This window comes from Salvia miltiorrhiza, unplaced genomic scaffold, assembly GCF_028751815.1.
Source record: "Salvia miltiorrhiza cultivar Shanhuang (shh) unplaced genomic scaffold, IMPLAD_Smil_shh original_scaffold_419_1, whole genome shotgun sequence".
Lineage (NCBI taxonomy): Eukaryota > Viridiplantae > Streptophyta > Magnoliopsida > Lamiales > Lamiaceae > Salvia > Salvia miltiorrhiza.
In genome coordinates this window covers 47,287-64,837 of record NW_026651545.1, presented here as the reverse complement: position 1 = coordinate 64,837, position 17,551 = coordinate 47,287, and the positions used below count along the sequence as shown (strand labels likewise).

Here is a 17,551-nt window from a genome sequence, read left to right as displayed (position 1 = left end):
TATTCGTAAAATATTTACATATTCAAAAATATAATAATTTAACTAATACTCCCTCCGTCCACGAAAGAACTTCCTATTTTTCTATTTCGGGACGTCCACGAAAGAACTTCCTACTTTTTCCTATTTTGGGACAATACCCCACCAAAGACAATTCCCACCACTCAAATAACATTAATTAAAACAACACAATAAATTATTAATATTTTTCACAATTCCTAATACACTTTACAACATTTTCTCCACTCTCAATACACTATACAACATTTTATTAAAACCCGTGCCACTCCCTCCTAGGAAGTTCTTTCATGGACGGAGGGAGTAGTAGTATATCGCCCGTGCATGCGCGAGTATCCTATTTTTAATTCTTTTATATATATATTTGAGTAATTCAATACGAGGTTGTACAATAAAACATAGAGATAATTAGGCCGTAAACGAGCAGAACTGAGCCGAGCCGAATACTAGCAGGCTCGAGCTCGGCTCGTTTAAATATTCGGGTGTTCGAGCTCGGCTCGAGCTCGATTCGAGCTTCTATCTTGTTGATTGAGCTCGGCTCGTCACCCATTTACCAAGCTCGAGCTCGGCTCGGGCGATACTCGATAATGTTGAATTCGAGCTTGAGCTCGAGCTCGGCTTATTAGATGTTCATATATATAATATTCGAGCTCGAATTCATTATAAATTTAGGAAAAACTTGTTAATTAATAAGTTACTCGAGCTAGAGTTCGACTCGTTTAAGGCTCGTGCACTAACTCGACTGAAGATTCGTGAACAGACTCGCAAACATGTTCGTGAACAATCGAATCCGAACATGTTCGAGAGCTCAACGAGCCGAGTACTGTCAGCTCGAGCTCGGTTCAATAAAAATCTCAAGCTCGAAATCAGGCTCTAACTCGACTCGTTTACTATCGAATCGAGCTTCAAACGAGCTTTTTTTGAATCGAATCTCGAATAGCTTGCAAGTAGCTCTGTTCATTTACCGCCCTAGAGATAATTGCTTAATTATAATTGATTTGAATATTACAAATGATAGAATATAAAACATAAACATAATTGCTTAATTATATTATTTTGAAAGGGAAAACGGCCAATATATTAAATAAAATCGGAACGCATAATATCTTGGACTCGAGTCTGACCTCCAGATTATTACATTATGCTTAATTATAATTGTTTTGAATAAAACAAATGAAAGAAGATAGATAAAGTGTGAACTCACTCAAATAATCGAATAATGTTTAATGTTTGTTCATTTTCAAGACCTTACCCGTATATGCATATAAATTTATTTTGGTTGGAGTTGGAATTGATTAAATTACGACTTAAACACTATAACTAGTTTTGCTCCCGTGTGATGCACGACAATAGTTATTTAACTAAATTATTTAAAAGTATAAGTAATCTATACTTTTTAATGTTAAATGTCTTTTTATATTATACTAATATTTTTATAACTTAAAAGATAATATTGATAATTTTTTTAACTTATATAAGAAAGATAGTACTATAATTGTTCAAATAAAGGTGACTTTTCATAGTTGTATCTAAGTTAAATCAATGACCAATATCAATTAACAACATATTTTTATCAACTATCATTATTAACTAGTTAAAATGTCCATCAAAATATTCATCTGTTTTTATTTTAGGTTTCTATTAAGAAATAAAAATTTTCTAAAACTTTATTTATGCATATTAGTAAAAAAGATTTTCTAGAATTTTTATTATTTGATGCATAATATAACAAGTTATATAGGCTGATTGAATTCTACACAATGATTAAGAAAATCATTGTAAAAGAAAATTATACAAGTATATTCCTAATATGTCCAGATTTATTATTTGACAATACATTAATGCTAAAGTGAATCAAAGAATTAAATTAACACGTATCAGGATAATAAAGATGAATTTATTATTTGACAATACATTAATGCTAAAGTGAATCAAAGAATTAAATTAACACGTATCAGGATAATAAAGATGAGAAGAAGTTTGATGATTGTTTTAAACACACTAAAATTTATACTCTTTTGTCGTGTGAATTTATGATTTTTTTTGAAGATAAATTTTTATAAACACTAAAACAACAATTCTTTATATATAGGGTTAATATTATTTTATGTCCCAAACTTTCAGCGTTTTTCATAAAATGTCCCGAATTTTCACTTTCTCTTAATAAACCCCGAACTTTCAATTTTTTCCATAAAATGTCCCGATATATAAAATTCGATAACGAAAAGATGATTTATCTCGCCGAATGAAATACTTTGAGGACTGTTATTGTTGGAAAATCATATTAGGAGCCAGCATTATTGGAAAACGTTGAAAGTTCGGAGTTTCATCTTTTCGTCTTCGAATTTTGTATAACGGGATATTTTATGAAAAAAATTGAAAGTTTGGGGTTTATTAGGAGAAAATGAAAGTTCGAGATATTTTATAGAAAATGCTGAAAGTTCGGGACATAAAACACTATTAACCCTTTGAAAAACAGTAAGTAGTCGAATATAATTTTCCTAAACAAGACATTATTAATCTATGCACCTCGTACTAAGGGTGGTGGCATTGGTTTGAAGAAAAAGGCAGCTCCTTATGTGCCACATCAGCGCCACATCAAAAGTTTAAATCTACCAACTTTTATAAACTTACATCTGCAACAATAAACCTACAAAAGCAACTCCTTTATGGGTCCCACCATATCTTTTAATATTATATATATACACATTTAAATGTATTATCATCAATTTAAATGTGTATTTCATTTAAATTATGCAAGATAATTATATATTTAATTTAATTTAATTTAATTCTATTAAAATTTAATTTAATTTTATTTTATTATAATTTAATTTGATTTAATGAGTAGCATATATTTGCGCATATTATTCATCAACAGAACTTAAAATTAAAAATTAAAGGAGAATTTTAATAATTGAAAATACATAATTCAAACGAAAATTACATAAATAAAAGTAGAAATAAAAAAAATCACCAATTACGTTTTGCTTTAATACTTGCCACAATCATGGAATGAATAATAGAATCAAGAAATAAACACAAAGAAGAGAAGATAAGTTATGGTATGCAATACTGAGAACTTGAAGTATATATAGATAAGAAAACTGAAATAAAATAATTAATAAAACTACAAATAATTTAGCAAACAAGCTTGTGTCGGTTGCTTGCAAAAAAATTACACATAATAAATAAAAGAATTACACATTAAAATAAAATAAAATAAAAAATTATATCATTATAAAGAAAAAAATAGAAATGCATGCTCATTAAAAAAAATTAAATGAAACGAAAATTTTGAAACAAAAAAAAAAAGAAATTAAATGCAATTGGAGCACAAATTTGCCAATAATTTCGCAACAATAAATTGAAAGTTTAAAACATGCAAAAAACAAAAAAAAAAACAAAAAATTGAAATGCATGCTCATTTAAAAAAAATTAAATGAAACGAAAATTTTGAAACAAAAAAAAGAAATTAAATGCAATTGGAGCACAAATTTGCCAATAATTTCATTAAATAAATTCAAAGTTTAAAACATGCAAAAAAAAACAAAAAACAAAACAAAAAATTGAAACAAAAGTATAATTTGTAGCCATGGCCCACAATTTTCTTGCTTTATGTGCATGGAGTTGGGTTCTATGTGTAGGAGTTGGGTTTAGGGAGTTGAGCCAACATGGCAATTTGCAATGGAAGGGAGCTAGCTCCCAACTCCTTAGTGAAGCAAAGGAGCTACCAATGCCACCACCCTAACAAATTACTTAAAATAATGTGCTCGATAATTAAATCAAATCAATCTAATTGGGAATCAGAATCCTTAACTAAAATTAAAAGGCACCACTTTTGATCTCATCAATATAAATATTTCAAACCCTACTCTCCATCTTCTCACCTCATCACACACAGAGAGACTATGGCTCCCAAATCCTCCTTTCTCTCTCATCAGCCCTCCAAAGACGAAGACGAGAGAGAGGAATCATCCTCCGGCGAAGAAGAAGAAAAAGAAGACGAATCAGAGCCGCAATCTTCCTCCGACGACGAAACGGAGGCGGGCTCCTCCTCCGAGGAAGCCCCAAATCGACGAACCCTAGAAAGTCTCAATTCCCCAATATCAGCTCCCAAATCGGCCTCGCGAGGTAATAGATTGGATTCCGACGCCGATTCCGACGGCTCCCCTTCCAATTACATGCTACAGCCGATCCGCAAGGGCTCCGTCTCCTCATCGAAGCGCAGCCGTGATGAGATTCAGGAGGATTTGTTGAGGAGCTATAAGAGCTCGAGAATTGAGGAGAAGAAATCTCCTTCCACTCCGGCGGGAGGTGGTGGGGGTGGGGGTGGGGGTGGGGGTGGGCTGGGGTGTATCAATAGGCTGTGGAGTAACGAGGATGAGATCGCCGTGCTAAATGGGATGATTGAATTCAAAACCGCCAAGGGTTTCGACCCGAACGCGGATATGGGGGCGTTTCACAGCTTCATCAAGGGGAAATTGAAGGTGGATTTCTCGAGGGATCAGCTGAGGACTAAGATTACAAGGATGAAGAAGAGGTTCTTGAATGCTTTGAAGAAGGGCGCGGACCCTGTCTTCTCGAAGCCTCACGAGGATACGGCATTCGTGCTCTCGAAGAGGATTTGGGGGAAAAGTGAGAATGCGAAGAAGAAGGTGGAGAAGGATGTGGTGGATGAGAGAGAGGCTGTGGAGAGAGAAAGGGATGGCGAAGGAGAGGACTTTTGGTCCAAGTACCCGAACATTAATGCGTCCTTTGATACTATGAAGGCGAACTTCCCCTCCCTCGTTGCTCCCGTGGCTGGGATGAGTTTGTTGAGGGAGAGGTTGAGTTTGATCGGGAATGTGAAGGCCAAGGCATTGGATAATAAGTGGAAGCAGTTGCTTGTGGAGGAGAGTGAGCTGAGTTACAAGATTTTGATGTTGATGAAGGAACAGGTTGAAATGGCTTTGGATCAATGATAGGGTTGACAATTGCTAAGTTGGTATTTTTGTGCTTTATTTTATACTCCCCTTTTAAAGTTAATTGTGATTCTTTGTTTTCATTAGGATAATGAAGTTTTTGAGTATATGTTCAAATTCTTGCTTAAGTTAATAGTTAATCTGTCATTGTTTCTAATTTCTATGATGAATTTAATTTTTGATATACTTGTTAAGTTAATTGTGATTCTTTGTCTTGATTGGGATAATGGAGTTTTTGAGTATATGTTCAAATTCTTGCTTTAGTTAGTTAATTTATAATTGTTTCTGTGATGAAGTTAGTTCTTGATATGCTTATTGATGAAGCTACTTGTTTCTGAACATTACTGCTTGTTTTTTATAGTATGACTGCGAAAGTGAAAATTGATAGATAGATGATGAATCATGACTAGATCTTGATGGTAAGATCCTAAAATGCACTAACTGGATTTGCTAAAATACATGTTATTGTTAATGTTCCTACTTCGAAAGCTGATAAATTTCCCATCATATTCAACTCTCCTCTGCTTGGGAACACATTTATTCCAATTGTATCTTGATCTAGACTGAGGGAGTTCTTGAAGCCTTTTGTTTGCAGTAGCATTTTTAGTATTGCTTTTGGTCCATGAATCTCTGCTTTGATCGCATTTTATGAATTTATATTTGTAAATTACTATGCCACAATTGCCTTAGTTTACATTTGAGGGAGTTTACTGATTTAACATTTTGGGGAACCTTTTGCTTAGCTAAGTTCCCTGCTCGTTCGTATTCGATTCGTTTCAAGTCTTTGGATGATGGTCAATTTCAGAACTCAGACAGCTTTACATTATATGTGGATGTTGGTCAGTTTTCATTAAGTTCATAGGCTAATTTGTTGGGTCGTTTCCGGTGATGTCTCTTTTGCATAATGCTTCTATATCCAAAATCTGAGAGATATACATTTGTGAAGGCTTGTACTACTATATGTACATTTCATGAGGATGTGTTTCTTTGAATTTATATTAATTGTTATTTTGTTTTATATATATTATAGGACTCGTTTGCTTGACAGTATGGGATAAGGCTAGCTTTGTTTCACTGTGATGTGATGTCTTATATTGTACTACCTTCGTGTCGTAAAACTGCTTAGTTTGTTTAGCTCGGTTTTAATAAATATGTAGTTGAGTTTGTTGGGAGTGGAGAAAGAGGTCCACTTTTGTGGGTGGAGTGTAGAAATAATGGTGGGCCATAGTGGTGAGATCATGTTCAAAAATGGATTGTGTATATTCTTGTGGGCCAGACGAAAAAAGAAAGTAAGCATACTTTCGGCAATTACTTAGGGGGGTGTATTCGTTGTGGAATTTAATGGATTTCTGTGGATTTTAAAAGTCTGGATGTATTCGTTCAAGACTTTTAAAAGTCTGCAGAAATCTGGGTGTATTCGTTCAAGACTTTTAAAAGTCCATATAAATCTGGGTGTATTCGTTCCAGACTTTTTAAAATCCATACAAATCTAGGTGTATTCGTTATTCCATTGACTTAAAATCCGGAATGACTTTCATGGATTTCATCCAAAAAATACACACGACGAAATCCGGCCAAGAACCACGAGAATTGAAATCCATGAAATTTTAAGCGAGCGCTGAGTTCCAGCGCCCGCGGCCAAGAAGCCAGCAAGCGCCGGAACTCAGCACCCGTTGAGAAAGTCCAGCGCTCGCTGGGTTTGAGCGGACGCTGGTGAGTTTCTATGTACAGCGGCGGTGAGTTTCTATGTACAGCGGATTACTGAATGTCTAATTCACCTTGCATTTCAGCGGTCAAATTAATCTCTCTCTCTCCTCTCTCTTTCTCTCTCCTCGGTGCGTGTCGAACGCTGGTTAACTTTAGTTAAAACCCTGAGAACTATTCGATAATCCAGCTTCAGCTCCGGCGACCGGATGTGTATCCGGCGGCTCTACTCGTCGATACACGGTATAAGTTCATCTCTTGTGATGGACATGGCGTAAATGCTATTGTACCGTTGTTATTCAGTCTCGTCTCTCCAAATTCTGTTGCTTTTTTGCTGATCTTAGTGGGGAGGATTAGGAAGTTTGCGCCCACTGCATTTTATACGTATGTATATATACACATGATTTTACGCTCGTTTGGTGTCATTTTGATCTCTTAATTTAATTTCTTTTCCCTGCGTTGCGATCAATTGAATTCTTGTGACTTCTGAGATTGGTTAAAAGAAGAAGCCTATCCGATTTTATTTTTTCATCAGTTGATGAGCTGTAAATTAGCTCAACTTTGTGAGAATTAATGACTTGTGATCATTAATTTTATGTAATTTTATCTTTTCACCGCTGCCACATAAAGTTGACTTCTCTATGCAATAAAACTGGTTCGTGTTTGTTAGGATAGGCTGTTTTTAAGAACTTTTGTGTGAAATGAGCATTGCCAGACAGAAAATGAAGGCGGTGAAGAGAAAAGTCGGAAAATATGAACTTGGAAGAACTATTGGAGAGGGAACTTTTGCAAAAATGGAAGACTTGCTGTGATATAGGGCGTGACTTATTCCCAGCGCTCGCTGGATTCCCAGCGGTCGCTGGGACTCAGCGGGCGTTGGCGTTGGTTTTCATGGAATTCAATTCTAGAATTGTCCCGTAAAGTCTTCGAAAATTAGTGAAAATCGGGGTGAAATCCAACCACGAATTCTTTGAAAGTCATCTGGAATCTATGTGAATTCCATGAAATTTAAATTCTATGGACTTTTTAAAGTCTGTGGAAATCCACAACGAATACACCCCCTTAGTCTTGACTAGGGCTGAGCAAAACCAAACCGGAACCGCTAAACCGAACCGAATCGAATCAAATCGGGCGGTTTGGTTCGGTTTATGTAGAAAAAACGGTTCGGTTTGGTTTGAAAATTTTCAAACCGCCAGAAAACGGTTCGGGTTCGGTTTGAGAAAAACAGTTTGGTTTATAAACCGAACCCGCCCGATTTAAATATAATTAATAAATATTTATTTTTAAATAATTAATTAATAAATATTTAAAAATTAAATTTAGAATTTTACACTTTACATTAAATTCAAAAGTACATAAGATTTTTATTCTGTGCTTGTTCTTTAATTTTTACAAACTCTTGATTGTAGAAGTAAATGGATTTATCTAGATGTGGTAATTTTTACTTATTCATAGTACTTTAATTTTTGCTTATAGCTTAAAAAAAAAAAAAAAAAAAAAACGGTTTTGGCCAAACCGAACCGAACCGAAAATTTACGGTTCGGTTTGGTTCGATTTTGACCAGTCAAACGGTTTGGTTTGGTTCGAAATTTTTTAGGCGGTTTGGGTTTCGGGTTGGGTATTTCGGTTCGGTTTCAACCCAACCCGCCCGAATGCTCACCCCTAGTCTTGACTCTTGATAGATTAAAATAATAAAGTTAAATCACTTGTTTATTTTGATGGATTGAAATTTTATAAATTTAAAAGCCCTTGATTACTTCTATCATTTAAGCTAGTTTTGCTTGTCTCCTCTTCCATTGAAAGGGTGGAATCGGAGAAATCCTACTCTTGAGGTTAAAATATTCAATCAAACATCTTATCAATCATGCAAAGTAAATGTCATTTTATGGGATAGAGATAGTATAAAGTATGAATATTATGTTTGATTAGGTATATTAAATTGTCTGTTTTATATGTAAATTATAGTAGGAGATTGAAATTTTGTAATTTAATATATTAATTTATAATAGGAAGATGAAATTATGGTAGTTAAATTTATTATCAAAATAATAAATTACAAATAGGATTTGTATTATGTATTCTTGCGACTCTTGCTTTATAAAAGGCTTCGTGTTCTGAATTAAACATGGTATTAAAGTATCATATATATATTATACACCATAATCATCCTTATCAAATAAGCCAAATATATCATAGAAATTATGATATGGCCCAAGATCGAAATTGAATTGAAAAATGAGGTAATTGGAGGGGTGATTTGATTTTGTTTGTATGCCTACTTTGCTATAGTTTTTGTGATTATTTTTGTTGTAAGTTAGGCATTTTAGTATTGGGTCAAAATGCACGATAGCTTCCCAAGACTTTGAATTATGTAAAAAGTTAATTGATTTACACCAAATTAGGACGTGTAATTCGTAGTATATTATAGTTGATTAGGCTAAAGTTTGATCAAGCTCAAATACTGAAGATAATTGAGTACATGCAAAAAGATGACGCTATTCAAACTAAACTGATGTCAATATTTGGTTGAATTGGACTTCAACATAAACGCAAAACCGGTTTTTTTTTTAAAAAAAAAACCCTAAAATCGGTTTTTTATTTTAAAGTATCATTTGTATGTTGAAGTAGTGTCATTGTGAATGTAGTTTTTTTAAAAAACCGATTTCACAGGAGATCATCTCAAAAAAAATTACTAGTTAGACGAAATTTAGTACTATACAATTAATTCTTTCCTAACGACAAGGAAAACCCCAAATTAATGATGAGAATGTATCTCATACGGATATCGACACCGTGCAGACGATTGCACAAAAGAATTTGTGTACTCACGATAGTCAAGACCAGTTTAAGTAGAACTGTAGAAGTGTAGAGGGTTAGAGACAGACACACATCAGCCACTATGGGGGCACGTGCCCCTACAATTTATTTACATATTTTTGTTTACTATATATATATATATATATATATGGGAAGGCTAAAATAAGAACGCTTCTTAAAATATAAATTAGGAACCATTTTCAGCCCTTAGATCATAAAGATCTTCGGTTGATTCATCACCTTGTTGGATAAATTCATGGTCCTGAGTTCGAATCTCAAAGGTAGCAAAAAATTACTTTTCGCAATTCATGCATTTATACAGTTTATTCATGCGTGTTATACATAAAATTCATGCATTTTTGCTGGTTCGTAATTCTTAAAGGGCAAATTGCATGAAAATACTCCACTTTTTCCCAAATTTGATTTTTTGACAATCTTTTTTTTTTGTTGCAAAAATTTGAACGAGCTTTCAATTTGTTGCAATGTCCGTCCGGAGATACCTTCCATGCAATTTTTTGTTGCAATGTCTATCATATCACTACATTGATGCAATGAAATGAAAGCCTTAATGGAAGGTATCGCCGGACGGACATTGCAACAAATTGAAAGCTCGTTCAAATTTTTGCAACAAAAAAAAAGATTGTCAAAAAATCAAATTTGGAAAAAAGTGGGGTATTTTCATGCAATTTGCCCATTCTTAAAATAAGCGTGGTTTATTGAATAACCGCCCCCTATATATGTATATATATATATATATATATATATATATATATATATATATATATAATTTATATATTTGATTAAAGTATATAATAAATAAGTAAATCTTTAAACCTTCGATCCCCAATAAATATATACTTCCTCCGTCCCAGCTTTTAGTATCCAACTTTCCTTTTTTGACCGTCCCACATTTTGATATTCATTTATATTTTTAGTAAAAGTAGGTGGGGGTCTTACTCCACTTTAATTATTTTAACTCTCACATAAAATGTGGGACCCTTATTCCACTCACAACACATCAATCACTTTATTAAAACCCGTGCCGTTCTCAACTGGATACCAAAAGTCGGGACAGAGAGAGTACTATATAGTTTGAAAGGGTATTTTCTGCAATGAATATCATAAAGAATCGCTTATGTGGCGTGTGGGAGATCAATCGATTAATGCTAGTTTGATTGTATCTATTAATAAATAGATTTTTGATAGTGAATCATGCAAATGTTTCAGTCAATGAAAAAATTCATAGATTTTTTTAATATATTTTATATTTATAGGATGCTTATATTTTGTGCCCAACAATAAAAAGATTTTAGATTCGTCGATAAGATGGCACGAACCATGCAGAGAATTAATGCCTCCTTTGGGTATGTGAAACTACATGATATTCTTTTCTCTTATCCCAATCACAAACATTGTCACACCAACCACATAGATCCTAGAGAGATAGAGAAGGCCAACTGAGTTCTTTACTGATTTGAACATAAATAATCCAATTTATTTCAAATATTTTTCTTATTTAAGATTTATTCAAAGATACGTGAAAGGTGCAACTCATAAATCAAGATACAAGGTTTAGAACGGACGAGGGGTGCAAAAGAAACAAAAAAATTAAGTGGAGCGCATGATGCGCTCCAAATTTATATGGAGCGCACGGAAGTTCACTACTACAAAAAAAGAAAAAGAAAAATCGAACTGCGACGAAATTAACGATGGAACAAAATTTTGTCATAAAATTACAACGAATTAACGACACATTAACGACGACTTACATATTTAGTAATTAGCGATGGAATTTGCATTAAATCTGCTACGGAAATATTTTATCAACAGAATATTGTCATAAATGTTTACTACGAAATATTTTTTGTAGTGGTTTTTGTGCAATAATTTTATGATAATATACGACCACATATTTTCAGCCTCTTCCATCTTTTCTTTCTTACAGTATGCATTGATCATGGAATTATAAGTGACAACGTTAGGTACAATACCCTTCCCAACCATTTTGGTTAGAACCTTGAAGGCATTGTCCACCATTCCATCCTTGCAAAATCCATCAATTAGTGCACTATAAGCGTAAACGTTGGGGCTCCACCCACTACTTTCTAATCTATGAAGCCAATCATTAGCTTCAATGACTTGTCCAGCTTTGCACATACCATTAATCACACGCAGAATCATAACATCACTGGGCTCACAAAGTTTTAAATCCAAAATCTTTTCGAACAGTTTCACGGCTTCAGCCTCCTAATTAACTAAGAATATCCCTTTTATGAGAGTGCTAAAAGTCACGACATCTGGTTCGTAACCTCTCTTGAGAAAGAATCCCATTACAACAAAAGCAGAGTATATATCTTTCAAGAGACAACAACAGTTGACAGCAATATTCATTATGTAATTATCAACATGGACACCCATCCTAAGCATTTCATCGAACACACAAAGGGCAAAATAATACTGCTCAATCTTTACACTAACACTCATGAGTTTGCTGTAGAGGCGAACAGAACGCTCTGGCCGCATACTCTTTATTTTTTGAAACTAGTAATTAATAGCACACAGATATAACCAGACTTCACACCATATTTTCATTTCTCATCAGAGCCCCAAAACCGAGAAAGTACATGTACGTACATTTTTTAATATACAATTTGAAGAATTAATTAATAATCAATTGATTGCATGAGAATTTGAGAAAGCTTGCGTACATATTATTGTAATTTATAATTTAAAACCAATTAATATTCAATTAATTAAATGAAATTATTGAATTAATGTTCGTTAAAGTAAATAAAATACATAATTTGATTTTTTTTTTAATAAAAAAAAACAAGGAAAAACTTAAATAAATCGGTACCAGAGGTACCAAGGCAGAAGCCTTAAAGCAGTTTACAAATCAAGTCATTGGAGCACCAAGAATCCAAATCCATCTCATCATCAACAATCTCAAAAATCCTATTTCAAAAATACATAATTTGATAATTTCAAAAAACTGAAATACGGTTCCAATTTCAAGTAAAATAGCATTACATTTTCAAGGAAAATAATAATAATAATAATAAAATATTTTATGTATTACTATAACTTTAAATTAATATAACTTGCTTATTTTAAAATCTATTGTTTACATCTTATATATCAAATTAAATGTCATTTTATGAGCTTTTAATTCAAGATGTACACTACAAATTTTATCTAACACATAATTACTTGAAAATAAAAAAAGGTTGTATCTATTAAATAAGATGAAAAAAATAAAAGATTTAAATGAGACATCGTCCTGAGTGCAACGAGAGGATATCATGATTTGTTTACAAGTTTCGTGGCGCTTCTCATCTGAGCCTGAGGCGATGGTGCCGCATATCTGAGCCAGCTTGACGTCCCTGTGCTCCCGGCTGAGTTTCCGTGGGACACCAATGTAGCCCTTAGACAATTCACTTGAAATGTGTGTGCAACGAGAGGATATCATGATTTGCACAATTTGTCAAGATTTAAACGTCAATTCAAGTCGTTAACCATCTCCAAGAAAAATTCCAATGCCAAAAGCAAAATTACTAGCAGCGAATGTAAACATCCACAACATTTTTTTGTAAACGTACAAAAGCATTTGCATTTACAATGCCAAAAGAAAAATTACCTTGGTAACGTACACAACTCTTGAATAATCCAAGCGTTAAGAGACAAGAGAAAAGCTGAGAGTAGATTGAGACCTCTCTCAATTTTGAGCACAAACTTTCTCAACAATCTCTTGCAATTTCTCATCTTTACCTTCTCTAATTCTTAGTTCATCACGCAAAGCATAAATGATCACGGAATTAACCACGAATCCTCTCCTGCACATTTCCTCCAAGAAAGGAATCGCCGCATGCACCTTTTTGCTCTTTACCAGATTCCACACAATAATATTGAACGTCACGCGATTAGGCGCGCAGCCGCTCCTATCCATCTCCTCCATCAACCTCCTAGCCTCCCCTTCGCGCCCTTCTTTGTAGAGGGAGTTGAGCATAACGTTGTAGATTTGTACGTCCGGATTTAAGCCCTTGGAAGGGAGATGGTTGAAGAGCCTTATAGCTTCATCAAGTCTTTGGTCCCTGCACAAGCCGTTGATCAGAACACTGTACAAAACTATATCAGGATTCATGCCTTTCGCCTCCATCAACCTAAAAAATGTCAACGCCTCATTAATCCGACGGATCCTACACAAGCCGTCCAATAAGATGGTGTAGGTGTAGAGATTCGGATGTAGATTCTGAGCTTCCATATCTTGGAAAAGCTTCCACCCATCTCAAAAACTACTTAGGCATATTAGCCCATGCATCATCGTGGTGTATGACACGATCGAGTGTTTGAGACCTACACGCGAGATTTCATCGAAGAAACGCCACCCCTCATCAAGGTTTCCCGCCTTGCAGTATCCCTTAATCAAGATACAATAGGTGAATATATTGTGCTTGATTCCCCTCTTTGGCATTGAATCGAAGAGCTGTCTAGCTCTAACCATCTCGCCAAGCGAGCAATATCCATCTATCAATATGCTGCATGTGACAACATTAGGCGAGATACCCTTCTCCACCATCTCGGACAGCAGAAGCAGAGCTTCATCAACCATCCCACGCTTCAACAACCCATCCAATAATGTACTATAAGTTTGCACATTATGCTCGAGACCTTTATCGCGAATTTCAAGAAAAATAAGCCAAGCTTCATCCACGCTTCCCTTCTTACAATATCCATTTAGCAAGGTGCTATAGTTAACAATATCGGGTTTAAGGCCTCTCTCTACCATGGACTCAAGTAACTGTTTCGCTCTTCCAATTTCACCCTTCAAGCAGAGCCCTTCAATAAGCGAAGAATAAGTGAAGACATCCGGACAAATATTTTGTTGCATCATTATTTCCAACATATTTTCAGCCGCTTCCATCTTTTCTTCCTTACAGTATGCATTAATCATGGAACTATAAGTGACCACATTAGGTAAAATACCCTTCCCAACCATTTTGGTTAGAACCTTGAAGGCATTGTCCACCATTCCGCCCTTGCAAAATCCATCAATTAGTGCACTATAAGTGTAATGGTTGGGACTCCACCCACTACTTTCTAATCTATGAAGCCAATCATGGGCTTCAATGACCTGTCCATTTTTGCACAGCCCATCTATCACGTGCAGAATCATAATACCATCTGGCTCGCAAAGTTTTAAATCCAAAATCTTTTCGAACAGTTTCACGGCTTCAGCCTCCTTATTAACTAAGAATAACCCTTTTATAAGAGTGCTGAAAGTCACGACATTTGGTTCGTGACCTCTCTTGAGAAAGAATCCCATTATAGAAAAAGCAGAATATATATCTTTCAAGAGACAACAACAGTTGACAGCAATACTCATTGTGTAATTATTAACTGGGACACCCATCCTAAGCATTTCATCGAACACATCAAGGGTAAAAGAGTACTGCTCAATCGTTACACTAACACTCATGAGTTTGTTATACAGGCGAACAGAAGGCTCTTGCCGCATACTCTTTATTTTTTGAAACAATTGAATAACATCGTCTACTTCTTTAACACAACTGAAATCGATTCTAGACTGCTTAGGTTGAAAAGCCTCGGAAGAGAAGAGAGAGAACAGAGGAGAGAGAATACCCGATTGATGCTGCGACCATCGATTGAGAAATCCTCTTCGATGAATGAGATCAATTGCAGAAACAACAGCTCTTCTGGCCATCATCCTTAATCGGCGGTGAGATTTAATGTGAAGAAAGAGAGATTAGATCTGAAGTAAGGTACAAAAGTGAGAAAGAAGAGTTTCACTTATAGAATATATAGTAAAAGATAAAATATATTAAAAGATAAAAGATAAAAGAAAAAGAAAAAAGTAGTCGGTCAAAATTTTCTATTTCTTCGGATATTAGTTTTTGAAAAGCTATAATTTTGTAACTAATTAGTTACTAAAGCCTGCCAAAGAAAAAGACAAAAGTACTCCGTCAAACAGTAAGTTCAGGTTTTCATTTTTTTCGAATATTAGTTTTTTTTTAGTCCCGGTTATTAGTTTTGGAAAAGCTATAATTTTGTAACTAATTAGTTAATAATAAAACTCAATGATTAGTTAATTATATAAATTTGCAATAGTTAATTATATAAATTTGCAAAAGTAAATAAGATTTTTTAAAAATAAAATAAAGTTTTGCACATAAAGCGAGAAATATATTAAGTAAATAAAACTTATCGTAAATTCAAATGAGACCTATGATCCAATTAAATGAGATTTTTTAGGGAAAACAAATGAATTTAATTAAAGTGATGTGATTGGCGGATGGGATCCTATGTCCCACTATTTAGTGTTTACCATTGTGCATCACTCTTAATTTATTTATTTTATAATTGTTTTTTATATATAAAAAAATATTATTATATTATGAACTCTAATTAATATTTATCTTAAAAATTGAAATTTTAAAAAATTATATACCCTGAATTTGAATTAATGAACCTAAATAATCAATTATTAATTCAAATAAATATAAAAAAATAATTATAAACCCTAATTGGATGAGTGAACCCTTGTTAATTATCTTTTTATTATATTAAATCATAATAAATTAAAATTAAAGAATATATAATTAAAAATTTTAACAAATTAAGAATGGTACACGGTGGTACACACTAAATTGTGGGACAGATGATCTCATCTGTGTAATTGGAGGGGTGATTTGATTTTGTTTGTATGCCTACTTTGACATTTTTTTTTCTATAGTTTTTGTGATTATTTCTGTTGCAAGTTAGGCCTTTTTGTATTGGATCAAAATGCACGAGAGCTTCCCAAGACTTTAAATTATGTAAAAAGTTAATTGATTTACACCAAATCAAGACTTGTAATTCGTATGTTATTAGTTGATTAGGCCAAAAGATGATGCTATTCGAACTAAATTGATGCCACTCATGGACAGATCTAGATTTTTTTATTGTGGGGCTCAAAATAATTATAAATATATGCAAAAACCTATGCGGTCCGCTTTCATCATAAATTAAACTGCTTATAATAAATAAAGACAAAACCATCACTTGGTGTAATGGCAACAGCTTGCCACTATCCGAATGCCATGGGGGGGGGGGGGGGGGGTTCAAAACCCATTACTTACAATTTTTGCAATTTTGTTCTCTCTTTTTTTTTTTTACATTTTTTTCCTTTTTCTGTTTTCTTTATTTTTTTATCTTTATATATATATATATATTCTTTTTCTTTACAATATTTTTTTTCTTTTGCATTATTTTTAAATTTTACTGTTTTTTTTATATTTTGGTTTTTTTGCGTTTTTTGTTTGTTTTTTTTCTAGTTTTATTTCTTTCTTTTTTTTTTAACATTTTTTTCCTTTTTCTGTTTTCTTTATTTTTTTATCTTTATATATATATTCTTTTTCTTTACAATTTTTTTTCTATTGCATTATTTTTTAATTTTACTGTTTTTCTTTTGCATTTTTAATATATTTTGGTTTTTTTATCCTTTCAGTATTTTCTTTATTTTTCGTTTGTTTTTTATTTTTTGTTTTTCTTTTGTATTTTTTTATATATTTTTGTGAAAAATGTAATATTTTAAAATATTACATTTCTTCAAAAATGTTACATTTCTTCATGTCAATAATTATTTTTTATTATAATAATAATTATTTGATAAAATAACTAAATGTAATGTTTCTAAATAATTACATTTGTTCATGATAATTGTTACTTTTATTTATGAGATTTTGTACTTTTAGTTATTTGATCAAATAATTATTAGTGTAAGCAAAAGTAATACTCCCTCCGTCCGCCAAGATTATGGCAATTTGCTTGGGCACTGGATTTAATAAAATTGGTGATGATTTTGATGTAGTGGAGAAAGGATCCCACCACTTTATGAGATGAGTGGTTGATATTGAATTTTGAGTGGTTTTTTTGTAAATAAAGAGTGTTAGTAAGGATAAAATATTAAAGAGGATGGTGGGACCATTGCCATAAAAGGAAAGTGACATAATCTTGGCGGACGCCCAATATAGTAATTGTGACATAATCTTGGC

General features: G+C 33.3%; 1 protein-coding gene and 2 pseudogenes across 1 annotated transcript; 1 reads left to right on the top strand and 2 right to left on the bottom strand.

The window, feature by feature from the left end:
• Positions 1 to 3,865: 3,865 nt before the first annotated feature.
• LOC131004520 (STOREKEEPER protein-like) lies at positions 3,866 to 5,136 on the top strand. Its single transcript, XM_057931224.1, has one exon. It carries the CDS (start codon positions 3,927 to 3,929, stop codon positions 4,977 to 4,979), a length of 1,053 nt encoding a protein of 350 aa, XP_057787207.1. The 5' UTR covers positions 3,866 to 3,926; the 3' UTR covers positions 4,980 to 5,136.
• Positions 5,137 to 11,273: 6,137 nt separating this feature from the next.
• Positions 11,274 to 12,855, bottom strand: LOC131004550 (pentatricopeptide repeat-containing protein At1g62680, mitochondrial-like; annotated as a pseudogene).
• Positions 12,856 to 13,068: 213 nt separating this feature from the next.
• On the bottom strand, positions 13,069 to 15,353 carry LOC131004519 (pentatricopeptide repeat-containing protein At1g62680, mitochondrial-like; annotated as a pseudogene).
• Between the last annotated feature and the right edge of the window lie 2,198 nt (positions 15,354 to 17,551).

Excerpts from the sequence above, each read along its gene's own strand:
- LOC131004520 (XM_057931224.1), top strand. The coding sequence starts at position 3,927 with ATGGCTCCCAAATCCTCCTTTCTCTCTCATCAGCCCTCCAAAGACGAA.